Raw genomic sequence first — 16,105 nt, 5'->3', positions numbered from 1 at the left:
TAGTGTTGATAAACTTGTGCTCTTTTCTACTCACTTTAGGAAAGGCATGTTTTGAATCAAACTCCTCTTATGGTGTAGAAGCACAGTCTTGTAAAACATTCATCTTGCATGTGAATATTAGACCCTGTATGAACAGTGCACTCTCAGTAAAGGACCTCTGCCCACAGGAAAAACATGATATAGGAAGTACTTTGGTAGTCCTCACATCCCCAGTCTAATCAAGAACGACAGCTAAGATTTAGGACATTTTTAGGAAATTATTATTTCTCCAAAATACTGAATTAAATTTGAATTTGATGACTCAGTGTGCTATTTTTTCCCTTTTTCTTCAAATCAGATTCCGTGACTGCAGAGGTCTTCAATACCTACTCACAACCCAGCTGGATGAAGTGAAGAAGTTTCAGAAGATTGTAAGAGAAGCAGTGAAAAACTTAGAAGGCCCTCCCTCAAAGCAGGTTATTGAGGCTGCCACTATCTGCCATTTGCGACCTGTTAGACTGCCACTTAACAAGTATGTCTGGAGAATCTAAAATATATTTTAGATGTATTACACAATTTTTGCTTTATTCAAAATAAGAGAAGAGATTATGGTCTTAATTTTGTTCTCAATTTTGTGGTTCTATGTACACAGACAATACAGGTTCAGTTGTTAGAATCATGACCTTCATTTTTATAGAACTGTAGAATATTCTGAATTGGAAGGGACCCATAAGGGTCATCAAGTCCAACTTCTATCTTAAACACAAGACAACCTAAGAGTTAAACTGTATGTCCAAGAGCATTGTCCAGATGCTGCTTGAGCAATGACTGGCGTGATGCTGTGATCACTTCCCTGTGGACCCTGACCACCCAGTCAGTGAAGAACTTTATAGAATGATAAAATTTTATGCTTATGAAACCTTTTGCTGTCAGATATTATATTGCATGTACATATAAGACTTAAACTGCTCTTTTTAAGGACTTTGTGTAGTTTTTTAAAATATTAGAATTAAGAATTACAGGAATTATTGTGGTTTCTGATCAAATTCTGAGTAGTTTTGTTTTCAATCTCCTATATTGCAGCTGTGTCTTCTGTAAGGCTGATGAGCTGTTCACAGAATATGAGTCGAAACTCTTTTCTCAGACGTAAGTTCATAGCTATATAATTTTTTCACTTCAAAAAGAAAAAGTTGGATTGTTTTGTATTTTGTGCTTACAGTTTTCTGAAATACTTTGAACAAATTAAAACTTCTTGCTTGGGATCTTGATAGCAATTTCATTAGGTTAAATTTTCTATGTAAAATTCATTTGAAGAAGTTGTGTACAAAGAACAAATACATGCCACTCTTTTTCAGGCTGCTATAATTGGCAGTATGTGTGAAGTGTTGAAGTGTTCAGAAAGAGCTTGTGTAAATATGTGGTGTAATGCCATACCCTTTCACTGATATTTTTCTGTATAACTCAAAGTAAGACAATTTGACTTAAGCCACAATGAGGGAGGAGACTTCAGACCTGAATGCAGCTGTGATCTGAAGGAAAGGTTGCACCAATCCATGGTGTGAAAGGAATATACGTAGTGGACAGTAGTGAGGCATAGGTCCTCTGAATCCTTCTTGACTTTTATCTCATATCCCTTACAGCATCAAAGCTAGATTTGAAAATCTTAATGTCACTTGAGAAAACATTTGGAATGTCTTCCCTAGTGGGAGCTCTGTTAGGATCGTTGGAATCACTAGGAAACATTGGGGTGTTTTCTGAATTGGCATTGTTTATTAAGAAGGTATCTGGGAAGCTGCACTGTTCTTAAACAGTGCAATGCATTGCATTATATTTTGCATCAGAATTTGATTAACTCTTACTGATTAAAGAAGTCAGAGTTACATTTTTTAATTGAATGTGACATTCTAGAATCGTTAACTACTGAAAGATAATTAAAATGTGTAAGCATCTTACAAAAAGCTGTTAATGATTTTGAGCTGACAAAATGGCCTGTACAGTAATTTGAAACCAAGTAGCAAAACATTTGTCTGTATTTGTTTAGTTTGTTTTTTTTCCTCTAATTAAATATTAGAAGGCTGAAATATATGATGAATAGTAGAAACTGATGTGGAATTCTAAATCAGTAATACCTTGTTGGCTTTATTTTTAAGTGTTAAAGGCCAAATGGCTATATTTGAAGAGATGATAGAAGATGAAGAAGGGCTAGTTGATGACCGTTTGCCCACCACAAGTAGAGGACTGTGGGCAACCAGTGAAACTGAGCGTGCCCTGAAAGCTATTCTCTCCTTTGCTAAAGCTCACCGGATGGATGTTAAGCTAACTGAAGAAGGTAGCATATTTCTGGAACTCTTTGAAGCATGGAAAAAGGAATATAAGGTACAGCAAATGAGATGATAAAAGAAATATAGAAATAAAGAAATATTATAAGTAATACATGCAGATTTAAGCTGCATATGAACAAATATTTAAATTGCGCTTCTGAAATTAGTTTGTAATAATCACCACAAAAATGTTTTGTGTATACATGATTTGATTTAAAATGGTTTATATATGGTTTAAGGATATCGAAAAGATCTGTACTGGCAAATAAGCAATTTAGTAAGCACTGTAATTGCATCTGTTAGGATAGTATCTAGATACAATTAAATTTGTTTTTCTGCTTAGTTAAATTAGAACGTAGCAAGACAGCAAATCAGTTGGTCAATTCTGTAATTCAGTTAACCTTCAATCTTGTGCTAGCTATAGATGTCCCTTCATACGCTTTTTTTTATCCTGGATCTTTTTTGCCATGCAATGTAACCTAGAATATTATTCCGCCATTCTTTGGATCAGAGGGAACTGCTAGAGCATAATGTGGCTTTCTTCATGCGTTCTGGCATATCTGGGTGTCCTTGCAGTAAATACCAGTGTTGGAGATAGGGGAAGAACTTTTGCATACAAGGGTATCATCCTATCTTATAGCCTAGATATAATCAAGTGTTTTCTTTCAGATAGTTATCCTTTTCATTTTTGATTAAAAAAAATAATAATTTTTGGCATTTGCATCACTGAAGTTTTTGATATAGTAATTAAATTGTGGAAAGCTTGGGAAGGCATATTTTATGGTATTATCAGTAATTTAGAAATAATATAACATCAATTTGTATGCGTAGTATACTTCCAGTCCAAGACGTTTCTTTTGTAGAAAGTCAGCATTTCCTTTTACTTGGGAGATCTGAAACTGATTTAATCTTCACCCTGTGCTTGTCTGTTCTTTTGTCAAGACCATTAGCATTTATTTAAAACATACTTCACCTTCAAGAAGTAATGTTTGTACTATAACAGCTAACTGTTCAAAAATTGGTTAATCATTTTCCCTTATTAAACAATTTTGTTTCTGATTTTTTAGTTGTGTAATAATAATAGCTGTAGAAGAAATGAAAGACCTCTTTCATAAAGAGACTGGAAAAGAGAATAAGCAAAAGGCATAGGGATAATCTTGCCTTCCTTTGTAATTTGTTGTTGTGTCTGAATTAGTGTAAAGAAACACTATCTCTTATTCAAAAATGTTTTCATATTATACAGTGTATGGTCGACTCATATAAAGGGAACTCAACTCAGTTCTGCTACTAATTTGTTTAGGCTTTTCTTATAGTTACTTCATGAATATTGGATGGTGCTAAGGGATCACGTGTCTGCTATTGATGAGCTAGCAATGGCTACAGAACGGCTGAGGGTGCGTCATCCTGATGAGCCAAAACCAAATCCACCAGTTCTCCACATCATAGAGCCACATGAGGTGAAGTACTTGACAGGAAAGACATCTTTTTTTTTCTGAAAGAATCAAGTTTCGAGACTGTACCTCAAGTGTGTGTGTGTGTGTATAGTGAGAGAGAGAGATCTATGTATAAGTTCTATAATGCACCTCTGTTTCAATTTCAGAATGCTTGGGTGGAATAAACAGAAAACATGCCACTTTTAAATGTATTGTATGGGCCTTTTTGAGTTTATAATTCTTACATGGATATATTCTGTCAGCCTTCTGGCTGTATGAGTGGCATGTTTCCAAAAGACTACTGTCTTTCCAGCAGCAGGTGAATAGCTGAGGGACCTGTCTGGTATTGCCCAATTTTGCAACCTGGTGGAAAATGAAGTTGACCTGATTTCTGACCTGCATTGTTACTTTCCACAAGGACTTTAAAAAAAACAGCAGTAAAAAAAGAAAAGAAATAGACACCTTATTTCAGTGCCTTGGAATCTGAGCCACCTCTGGGACATTTTCTGTTCTTGAACACGGGAAATGCTGGGTTGATTTCACTTCTTAATTATTTTCCTTGCACAAATAGAAATATGTTTTCAATACAAATATATTTTCCTTTTTTTCCTGTGAAGGCTCAGTGTTAGATATAAGTGCTACTATAGGAAAATAGACGTTTCATCTATGTATTTTTTGTATTTATACATGTTTAACGCTGTTTCCATAGGTAGAGCAAAATCGAGTGAAACTTCTGAATGACAAGGCAGTTGCTAAATCACAACTACAGAAGAAATTAGGACAACTTCTGTATCTAACTAATCTGGAGAAGGTAAGGTTTATGGTTCCTTGATCTTTACCAAACTAAAGTGATATATTCTACTTACTTGAAGAAAGTTGCCGTTATTTCATTTAAAAATTTCATTTTCAAGTAAATTCAGTTCCTGTAAAGAGTCACACTACATATTGAATTTGTTTGGTGTTCTGTGTTACTGCATATTCATAAAGTTATTTATTAAGTGTTACTAAGTGTAATAATAAAATATAAAAATGTAAAAATGTAATGTAAAATATAAAAATGTAATAATAAAATAGTGTAATAATCGTAAAAGTGTTATTTTGGCCATCTGATTAATTACACAAACATAAAACTATGAAGTAGTTATAGCTGGTTAAAATACTCAGTAAACTAACTGGGCCAAGTTCAGAAGAAGGCTTGTAAATCTATGTACCTCTGCACGTACTTCTTGCTATTCTACCCAGACCTTGTTTCCTTAAATAGAAGAACAAAGAGCTTTATAGGTTAAATATTAAAAATGTCAAACCAAACACCATGTATATTAGTGTTAATCATAGTGTTCAAGTAAGCATAATTAAGTATATTTAAGTGTTTTTACAACAATATAAAGCTGAGAGAAAATATAGCTAGCTTCTCATTTGAAGCTTCAATTTTCCTTAGATTTTTCAAAACTGTACTGCAGATGATATCTGAAGGACCGCAGCGTGAATAGCACTTACATAAATTATTTTTTTTAAGTTTCTCAAGATAGTCTTTTCTTCATGGGTAATGTGTTTTAGTTTGTGCGCACACCTTCTAAGGATCTCAACATTCATTTTTCCCAGAAGTTTAAGTATAGAATAACTTTTACATTGATAAATATATATTTATGTATATATGAAAACTATATTAATAACACAGAACACATTTTTCTTCTACTTTACAGTCTCAGGATAAAACGACTGGGGGAGTTAATCCGGAACCATGTCCTATCTGTGCACGTCAACTGGGAAAACAGGTAAGATATTTTACAAAAGCAAAAACTACTGACTAATTCTTTACCTAGATCTGAGTCAGTTATATATCAAGACTGCCGTTATGTTTTATCTCTGACTTGGAGGATTTCACTGAAAGGAAAAGCAGTCTTGTCTTCAACTTTGTTCAAGACTGTCACTTGAGAAGATGGTAGCCATCACATTTCAAGGAAGTTTTACAATGCTTTGCGTCCTGTTTCTGTATGATTGGAAGAACCTTGTAAAGACTGGAAGATCTCTTGTTTGGTTGCCAGACATTCAGTCAATTCCCTCTGCTAATTAGACCTGTGAATTTTTTTTAATTTTGGTATAGCCTGTAGAGCAGACTAGTACAGGATGGACTTCATAGACACAAAAAGATTGTTTTACAAATTACTTCTATGTGAAGGGAGGTCACAGATGAGATGTAGATATTCTAAGCCCTCAAAGGAAAAACAATTTCTGCAACACCAACTTTGTTTCTAACACATACTGTCAATAAAAGATCAATCTTCCATGTTCAAAATATTTCCTTTTAAAAACCCAAACATGTTGCCTAGGACTTTGGTGGTATGAAAGAAAATGTTCTAATTCATGCCCCTTGTAAAGAGGCTGCAGGTACCCTGTTCCTGGAAGTGCTTAAGGTCAGGTTGAGCGGGTCTTAGGACAAATGGATCTATTAAAAAGGGGCTGGACTAGATGATCTTTAAAGGTCTCTTCTAACCTAAACTAGTCTATGATTCTTTGACTTTTACGGAAGTCTAATACAAACATTTGTGTAATCTTGTTTTAAAATGTCGTAAATGCTTATTCCGTGTACTTAACCTATTCATTACAAATTAGTGTTCATAGAAATGAGAGACTGTCATGTCTGTCTTCAAGTTTAGAATTGGGAAAACACAAAAAAATAAAATTAAATGCACTGCAATTCTATGGATTATGAATTACTCTGTGCTGAAAACCTGTGAAATCCAGTCTTTTTAGCAGGTGTAGTAGTAAAAATATTTCTAATATTCTTTATTTTTAAGCTGACTACTTCAATGAAAATAATGCATCTATGAAGATGTAATTTAACGTGTTTAATGCTCTGGTTTTCTTTTGCATTTATGTGAAACTGATAATGTTTCTTTTTTTTCAATTCCCTACATAGTGGGCAGTGCTGACATGCGGACACTGTTTTTGTAATGAGTGTATAGCTATCATCATAGAACAGTACAGTGTTGGCACACGCCGGAGCTCAATTAAATGTGCCATTTGCAGGCAGACAACATCTCATAAAGAAATATCATATGTCTTTACTGCAGAAACTGCAAATCAGGAGGATGATATTCCTGTGAAGGTAAGCTGTGCCTGGGGGAAGGCCTGGTAAACAGATTAAAAATTACACATTTGTGAAAACTAACACTATTTTAGGGTGAGAGGGTGGGGTGAGAGCTTCTGCTGAGCCTAAGTTTTGGTGTTTTTTTGTAAGTGTTTAAAACTGGGTAGAAATAAATGTTTTTTTGCAGGTGGATTTTTTGTTGCTGTTGAGGTGGTGATTTTTCTTTTTGTATCTAAGGAGATATGAGGCTTTTTGGAGGCATAGTTTTGATACCTGTTCTTGAATGAAATGTATAAAGTTTGAGAAAACAGTCTGTACCATAAGGTTGTTATGAATTTAAATTATTTATATTATCCTAAATCTTCACTGTTAGCCAGAGAATATAAATCCCAATTCTGAATCTAAGATTAGTCATCTGAAATGTTTCTTGAGCTATTAGGGTACAGTAGTTTTTCACTTGGCTTATCTGTGAAACGTCTGGTGTACAAACCATAATTGGGGGGGGAAATGCAACTCTAAATATGACTAATGAAAATTAAAAGCCTGAAAAAAGCTATATTAAGAAATAAATTACATTTAAAAAGCTATTTTAAAAGCTATAGCCTGCAGACTATGGCTGTGCTTCCTTCCTCTAACTTGCCCACTAATAAACTAGTGGTTTCACTTCAGGTTCTAATAAGCATATTCAGTAATTTGACCAAAAATTTAGTAATAAATCACATTAGAGAAACTGGAAGTTCTTATACCATAATATATCATTTCTTAAAGGCAATGCTTTTCATTGGTAAGTATTGACAATTAATCAGTTCTATATCAGTTCTATCTCCAAAGGTTTCTCTTTGGAGAAAGGACTCTCAAATGAGTTCTGTAAAATCTACCTGTACATTTTGGAAGCATTGTATTCCTGGTTCTCGCCCTCCTTTGGGCTGACTACAGATAACTTTCCTATTTACCTTTTGACATACCACACAACTCCTGCAGACTTGTTCAGCCAGAGTATATATATTCCTGCACATACAGATTTCCATACCACAGCATCACACGTTGCTTGAATTCCCCAATGACCCTCTTGACATAAAACAGTTAATATTTGCCTCATTAGCACTTTATTCAGCATTTTTCTCCCATCAGGGAGTATCTGTTTTCCTTTGCACTTTGACTCTTAACTCCTTAAAAACCTCTTCTCTTGAAATTTTTAAGGTCTTAGTTTTGGGTAGCTCAACAATTCCCTGAATCCTGTCTGAATCTTATTCTTTGTTCCCCCTCAGACACCAGATTCCCTAAATACTTGACTTCCCATTCTATGTATTGTAATTTATTTTCCCAATGCTTTCAAGTCCTGTTCTCCCAGAAAGTTAAATAGCTTCTTAGTGGCTTCCTTCACAACTGTTTTCTCCTGTCCTAACAGTAAAGGATCATCCACATATATGACATCCACATGTAACAGTAACACCCTCTTTGGAGGTTGGAATTGCTCCAAAATTTGTTCTAGAACTTGCCCAAATAAATTTGTGGTCCTATAAACACTTGTCTGCCATTCCTTTGTCTCTTTTCCTCTCCTTTCCATCCTGGGCCCTCTATCTCCCCCTCTGCCTCACTACTCAGTACACTGAGAATACCGTTTGTGTTGCTTTCTACTTTTCCTTCTCATATCCCCTCCTGGCATACACCTTCATACTACCCACACTGTTCGCTCCATCCTCTCACCTTCTGGAGGTTTTTCTGCATATCCGGCCAGGCTTTAATCACAAAATGAACTTTAAAGAGCCCTTGGGCTACTGGGTCCACAGGAATCATCCCTGAGTACATTCTAATTCTGACCCTGAGTCTCTCATAGGATTTCTATGTTGTGAGTTGTTATTATCACAGTTAGATAAGCAGATATTTCTGATTTTTTGGAATTACTCTCGGTCTTGGGGGGGTTAGTTCTTTCCCATTCTTGCATAGCCTGGCAAATCATTCCCCTCCTAAACATTCTTCTCCAGGGAATAACATACTCAAGATTGACATTTCCCCCCCAGGAATACAAATTAGGCCTTAGAAACTGATTTGACAGTTCTGCTAGGCTCTCAATTAGTCTTCATTTCCTTCTTAAAACTCCTAACCTTTCTGCTGGTAATGGGGGAGTGGCACAGGCCCTGCATGGCCCTGAGGCCCCACTGGCCCCCCCCACTGCCACTCCTGCTGCTCTGTGCTCCCGGGCATAACTTCTCCAGGGACAGCATCAATTGCAGTCCCTGTCTCCCCTCCTGGAGCACCTGCCACTGCCTCTGGTGCAGTACTAGGATTATAGGGAGCATAACAAGATTCCTCATCTGAAAACGAAACCTTACTGTTTACATATAAATTTCAAACCTGAATTTTCATCAGACCCATATTTTGGCCAAAATACTGAAGTTCCTTTTATTATCTTTTTAGGCCAAGCAATTACACAATATCAAATCATTTATTTAATTGTATATTTTTAAAATCTTTTTCCCTAGTTTTTGGGTTGTTTTTCCAAATCCTTATCATGCTCTCCAAAGGGCTATCTTTAGGCACAATCCCGGGGTCTCCAATCCCACCCTGCTGACTCTTGGAACCCTTAATCCCCATCTTAATCCCCAGCTCTTCCTGACGTGCTGCTGTGGACTTCACCACCCACAGGGTACCACACTCCTTCACCTAGGATTAGGACAGAGGTGGGGTGTACTGCCGAGCACCATGCTCAGGGTACCATACACCTAAGGGCCCAAACACCCCAATACTCTCTTTCACTCCTCTCCTCTCTATTTTGCTTTGTCCCTCTCTAGCCAAGGGGACTTCATTCGTCCCCTTGCAGGACCACCAAGCCTTGCAAATTGGGGCTTCGCACTAAAAGTGCCTCATTCACACTCATTCACACCAGAGTCTCCCCGAACCCAACCCAAGGCAAGATACAGTAAAGTTTCCCTTACCTCGGTCCGTGCACTGTTTCCCAGTCCGGGTTATCAGCAGTAATCCCCGTGCCTCTTCCCAATGTGGGCTGTCTGTGTGTGTTTGTGCTGGCCTCCCTTCTCCCCAGAGCTTTGCAGAGCCTGTCTTCAAATTAAACAGACTCGGTCCTTTGCTGGCCATAGCGAGATGGCCCACCACCCCTGATGGAACCGCTGAAATCAGCGGGGTGCACCTTCCAGTCTATGGTGGCAAGAAATATTCGGCAGGTGACAAGATTCCAGACGAGCCCCCAAATTGTGAGAAACGTCTCAAACAATTTTCTTCAGACAGGATCTTCTGTGAAGCTATTTTATTTGCAGTTGCAATGGTGGGCGTCTTGTCAATCAGGAGTGCATTTTAGTAAACAAATCATAACCTTTTATTCCCTATTACCTGATGCTTGATCGTCTCCCCTGTTTGCTCATTGGCTGAGTACTACAGGTTCACAATCTACTCGATGCTCATCTATACCATGTATGTACAATTTTTCTTCTTTCTTTCAACCCTTTAATTTATCCTTTCCTATGTTTTGAGAACTTGTGATCTTTGATTTACTGTTCTCACACTGCTCATCTTGGTTTTCTCGAGCTGCTACCTTATTTTGGAACAGTGAGGCCTTCTACTGTCCACTTATCTACTTAGCATTTCTCCTTATTATGACTACACAACTACCTTGGAATACAGAAAAGTAATTCTCTACTGCAGAAACACAACTTTGTTTCTTGTACTCTGGTGCAATATTATGGGGGGGACATTGTCTGTTTTCCCTATGCACATAGTTAATAACATAATTGGGAGGCCACTTTCTTGGAGCTCATTTCCTATTCTTTTGATCTAATTGTGTGCTGCAAGCTTTTTTTCCATGTTTTAGATGAGTTTTCTGGACCCTGTACTGTTGGGTACTCTGAAACAACACTGTCATTTTTGGTTGTTTTCTTTTTGTTGATTTTTTTTTGTTTGTTTGTTTTGTCTGTTTTAGTTTGCAAAATCAAAAGGTAGATTTCGGAAAAACTGAGTGCCTCTTGCCTGTTTGCATTTTAAACTTGACAGTGTTTGGTCAAAGCTTCGTTGACTGGATACTGTATACCTACAGAAAATGTAATTACTGAATGAAGATTGACTTTCAGTCTTAAAGCAAATGCCTGCATATCTGGGGAATTTCTTTCCCAATACTTTCCATTGACAGTGTGCAACAGCTCTACTGATCACTGGAAGTTGCATCTTCCAATGTGACTCTGTTCTTTTTAGCCTGACTTTATAAGAAGTTATGGTCTTTTCACTGTGCTGTCTTAGACTTCTCCTGTAATTTAGCAACCCATTGGTTAATTTCAAACAGTGTGACAGTCTCTTGAGTTTCCATGATTATTCATTTTCTAGAATTCTTATAAAAGCAGCCATCCATCTGAAGGATGGATGAATTTCCCTTTTCCACAAAAGACTTCTTAAAATTCAGGTTATTGGAGAAACTGTTTGTAACTTGTGTGCATTCCTAATGATGTTAATGAACCTGTAGACGCAAACATGTAGGAGATCAGTCATGATTGCACTGTTTTATCTACCTTTCTTGTTAACTTTGAGTATTTGTTGGGTTAGAATCTGGGGAGGAGGAGGAGATAGTATATCTCTGACTCATTAACAGTACTGACGTGTAGTACAAGGTATGTCTTTGTACAAATCTGGTGTAATGTTAAAGCAAAAGCCTGTGGTCATTGAAGTTGTAGAAAAAAATAGAGGGTTTTGGATTAAAATGCAAAAGTAAAAGACTCATTGGTAATATTTTGATTTAGATGATGATACTGTCTTTAACTAGAATGTGATTATGGTACAGCTGGATATAGCAATCATAGTTTTCATTTGGTTAGTATAGTTGAAAGTAACAAAATGTGCTGACAGAAACTTCCAAGTTATCTGTGCAAGTCTCCTTTGAACCTTGCATATATACTAGGGTTGCTGGCCTTCGCTGAAGTCAATGCTACCATATTCAGGCTATGTATCTCAGCCTTCCTGGACAATGGAATTATTTTTTGTGAGTAGATGCTTCCTAAATCAAAGACTTGATGTAGTTGAAAGCATGTGGCAGCAGGGGGAGTAAATGGACTGTATTTCTGAAGTGCTAATTATAGAAGTTTTAGCAGACAGTTTACTAAGGGTTTAGAGATACAATCCTGTTTCTAACAAGAAATACTTCAAATATGTTTTATAAATTACATAAGTAGAATAACCAAATTTCTGAAATAAAATACAGAAGGAACAGGTCACCTACTCTCCTGCATAAAGGGCTATAGAGTTCCCTAGAACTCTATAGTGTCTGCATCAGAACTTGAGGTGACACAAAAAATACGAGTTTCATGTGAATTTTCATGGTGTTTTCAGCAAGGGCCATTCTTATCTCAAAAAAAAAAAAAAAAGTTTAGTTTACATTGTAGCCTCAGTGTTTTTGCTATCAAAGCAAGCAGGAATATTAAAAATATTTTTCATCTCATTCCTTTAAGGACAGTTGTTAATGAAAGATAACTAACTTGCTATGGTTTTTATAACATCTTGCACTGTGATATGTGAAAATTGTGTGATTTATTCAGAATTTGTATATTCATATGAAAGTTCTTCTGTTCTCTTTGGTCTTTTTCAGTATTCAGTGTCTCTTGTTTTGTTGGTGTTTTTGTTTTGTGTTGGTGGTTTTGTCTTTGTTTTGTCATATACATCTTATTTTGTTGTACCAGCACTAGTCACAGTAAGTTAATGCATTAGATGTGAAAAGACTACTGTAAAAGGGAGCATTCTATACTGAGAGAGAGCTTACTGGCATCCCTGTATGTTTTGCTTCTATAAAAGCTTCCAGTGTCTGGTTAGTGTTATCGTGGGCATTGCTAGTTTGTTATCTGAGAAATTGCTTGTTAGAGGGTAGTTTTATTCTCCTGTGTGCTGTTCCATAATCATTTAGAACTGCCTGATCTGTTTTTATACTCTCTTCTGATATTCAAGAAAATAACAAATTTCAAGGTGTGTGGGTAATGGTGGGGTAACTTTTTTTTAAGAGACTGGAAACCAAGAACTCATAATAGCCAGGGTACTTCTATTAGTTTCAGCTCTCTGTAAATACTGAGAACAAAATTTAATTTTCTTGTGTGCTGTGAAAAAAACCTTTGGTCAATTGTAGTTCAATGATGAGTCAAATATAGTTTGTCTAATACAGTTCAAGCAGAGGGATGAAGAACTTGGCACACTTAACACACATCTTGGCAGAAATGACTGAAGATTAAGAACATGGAAAGGTCATTTACAGTTTTAAATAATGTTAAATTAAAGTTTAGTTTATTCTGTGCCTGTGAAGAGGGTATAAAACCTCCAGGGTTTTACACTTGTGAAATATTTTGCCATGCGTGTTCAGAAGGCAAACTCCAACTTGAGGTGCTGAGACCCAAATGAAGAAAAGTATCAGGGACAAATGATGCTTGAAGCAAAAGACTCAAGTTTCCTCAGGTTAGACAGGTGCACAGGTTGAACTGGCAGTGCAATTAATGTACTTCATTTTGGATTTATGGATTGGCTTTCTGCAAGAAGTTTTCTTATTGGCAGAGGTTTACATTTGGTCAGTTTGCTTTTTGTTTCTCAATAGATTTGATATTGTATGTAAAAATAATTGCTTTGCAAATAGTAAGAGATTCTGTATTAGTGTGAATGATCAAGCAGCCTGGTGTTGGCTTCCAACTTGTGCTTAGACTGCTGTCATCCTTCCCCACCAATTCTGCAAGCGGCATAACTTCGGATAATTTGATCCCTCATTGTGGCAAGCCAACATAGTTAATTCAATGTTCAGAGGACAGGTGCAGACAGAAATAAAACAATATTTGTCCAGCTGAATCTAGTGCAGCTTGAAATTGCTATACATGTAAGAACTAGTAAGCAATTAAATAATGGCTTCTTAAAAAAGCATATTATGTAAAGTTACTGTAATACAAAGTGCGTACTGAAGGAGATAGAGGGAGATACTACACAACTTGTTGAGAATCCTCTTCATGACTAAAGGGGAAAGAAGTCTAAGAATATAGAAACCAAAGTCTACAAGAAGTAGTATTGAGTTCATTAAGCACTGAAATACAAATGCAGAATATGAAGATGTTTTCATCACAGTGATGAATCCTTCAAGAATTAATTGTTATACTTAGTAGCTTCTTAATATTTTAAGGTAATTAGCCAGCTTTATAGTAATGAGTGTAAGTTTAGTGTTGCCAGAGTGAGAAACAAAAGCAACAGAAATAAGGTTCATACAGGTTTTTTGCATTATTGCCTTTGAGGAAGTGTGAAGAGAAGGGAAGTTAAATGTGCGTTGGGAAAATTCTTTAAAGCATGTGTTTCTGGGTAAGTTGAACCTCAGCAGGCCTAACTGACACATTTGGGTGTGATTGCACTTCTTGGGTTATCCAGTTTGCCTCATCCAGAACTAGGTAAGCATATCTGTAGTCCTTCATTCTTCCATGTACTGCACGTGCTGTACAATACGTACAGATCAATACGTCATTGATCTATAGTAGTGCCTTACATGGGAGATTTCAAAGCAGTTCAGTGCTACTTAACCTGCTCATTCTCCAAGTTGGTAATATTTGAATCTGTCCCAAGTCAGCCTGGGAAGTTGCCATCTAAATAGGTCAAGAGTCTTCAAAATTGAAGTACTATGTTCTCTTTTTGAAAAGTATTGCAGCTTTATGAAACAATTTGCTGATGTCTTTTTCTAAGACGTGTAAGACAAGTAAGAGTCCTAATATAGCATTTTTTAATAAAACAATTAATTTGGAAGTTGTTGTTTAGTATCCTACTCTATTAATGGTGTTTTTTCTATTTTCAAAGGGGAGTCATTCCACCAAAGTGGAAGCTGTGGTTCGAACACTGAAGAGAATACAATTTAAAGATCCAGGGGCTAAATCTTTAGTTTTCTCAACGGTATTAATCACCATTTTCTGTTTTGTCTTTGTGTATTGTGTGTTTTCTGTGAGTTTAAAATGGTCATAATATTTCCTGGGATTTAGTTTAGCTACCACAATGTTGAGTCATTCTGTACAGTCACTAAATTGTTCTGTGAATTTGTAGGGCAGTTCATGTACCTGGGATACAATAATCCTAGTCAACAAGATGTAACAGCTTCTTTTGTTAAAAGACAAATGCGTATATAGGAGCATTGGAAATTCTAGGTATCTTTAAATGTAATGCCCATATATTTTTGATAGATTATAAAAGCTCTTTGTGGTGGCTGCCAGTTATTTTTATTCAAGCTGATTTTTTAATTATCTTTTATGTTTAGATTTATGAAATATATGGTTCCTGTCATGCAAATCTTTTTTTTTAACCTTAAATATTAGTATTTTGAAAGGCTTTAATTTATTGCAGTTGTCATTGTTTGTAATACTGACTTCTGTTGTGTTGTGTTTTTGTTTTTTTTTTTGTTTTTTTTTTTTTTTACAGTGGCAAGATGTATTGGACATAATTTCAAAAGCTTTATATGACAACAATATGACTTTTTCTCAGATCAATGGAATTAGTAAGTTTCAGGTACATAAATAATATTTTTCTTTAAATTGTTTTCAGCTGGATATTATAGTTCTTAGAAGTTAATTTGATCCTTTTACTTCATTGCTTCATTTGAGAAACTAAAAGAGCAGCAAACTTGTTTAGCAGAATCTTTGGTCTCTGAATTCTAAAAATAATACTTGCCACAATGTAAAGCCTTTGAAGATTTAAAAAAAAAAAAAAAAAGTATGTTCTCTTTTGAGAGGGCAGCATTGGCTTGTTCATGTAGATGTTGAAATGTTAAGAATGAGACACACTGATCAGTGTTGCAAGAAATCCTCACCTTCCTGATAACCTGTCTGGTACTTGTTTGGTGATGACAGGGCTTGTATCAGGCTACAAGACTGTCAATATGGAGTCTGGAGTGTCTGCTGTAATTGCTTGAAAATATAAAGATGTCCCCATGCTCTTTATTCAGGAACTTTTGTCATGCTGCTGTGATTTTTGCCTTTTAGGAAAATCTCTCTGCATTTAAATATGATCCCAAGATCAATATTTTGCTGCTGCCCCTTCATACTGGTTCCAATGGACTAAACATAATCGAAGCGACTCATGTTCTGCTTGTGGAACCCATTCTGAATCCTGCACATGAGCTTCAGGCCATTGGCAGAGTACATCGTATTGGCCAGACGAAGTAAGAGTTCAAATTGCTTTAAGAGGTTTAGTGGTCTGGAGGTCCAGAGTAGACCTGCATACTGTAATCGGAATAAATCCAGTTCACTGAACTTCTCAGTTTTGGAGATGAGGCTATTCATAGGGACTCT

At 36.2% G+C, this 16,105-nt stretch overlaps 1 protein-coding gene across 4 annotated transcripts in view; it reads left to right on the top strand.

Annotated features, from left to right (window-relative positions):
• The window catches only part of SHPRH (SNF2 histone linker PHD RING helicase), a 44,726-nt gene that overhangs the window by 24,148 nt on the left and 4,473 nt on the right, over nucleotides 1-16,105 (top strand). For all 4 annotated transcript variants that reach the window (XM_068677021.1, XM_068677022.1, XM_068677018.1 and 1 more), the window contains 10 exons: nucleotides 338-511; nucleotides 1,063-1,125; nucleotides 2,130-2,355; nucleotides 3,614-3,757; nucleotides 4,443-4,544; nucleotides 5,437-5,508; nucleotides 6,654-6,842; nucleotides 14,625-14,717; nucleotides 15,237-15,323; nucleotides 15,797-15,975. In XM_068677021.1, the coding sequence (XP_068533122.1) occupies nucleotides 338-511; nucleotides 1,063-1,125; nucleotides 2,130-2,355; nucleotides 3,614-3,757; nucleotides 4,443-4,544; nucleotides 5,437-5,508; nucleotides 6,654-6,842; nucleotides 14,625-14,717; nucleotides 15,237-15,323; nucleotides 15,797-15,975 (1,329 nt within the window). The remainder of the gene's footprint in view (nucleotides 1-337; nucleotides 512-1,062; nucleotides 1,126-2,129; nucleotides 2,356-3,613; nucleotides 3,758-4,442; nucleotides 4,545-5,436; nucleotides 5,509-6,653; nucleotides 6,843-14,624; nucleotides 14,718-15,236; nucleotides 15,324-15,796; nucleotides 15,976-16,105) is intronic.

The sequence above is a fragment of the Anas acuta genome, chromosome 3 (genome assembly GCF_963932015.1).
Source record: "Anas acuta chromosome 3, bAnaAcu1.1, whole genome shotgun sequence".
Taxonomy (NCBI): Eukaryota; Metazoa; Chordata; class Aves; order Anseriformes; family Anatidae; genus Anas; species Anas acuta.
This window is presented reverse-complemented; position numbering and strand designations above follow the sequence as displayed.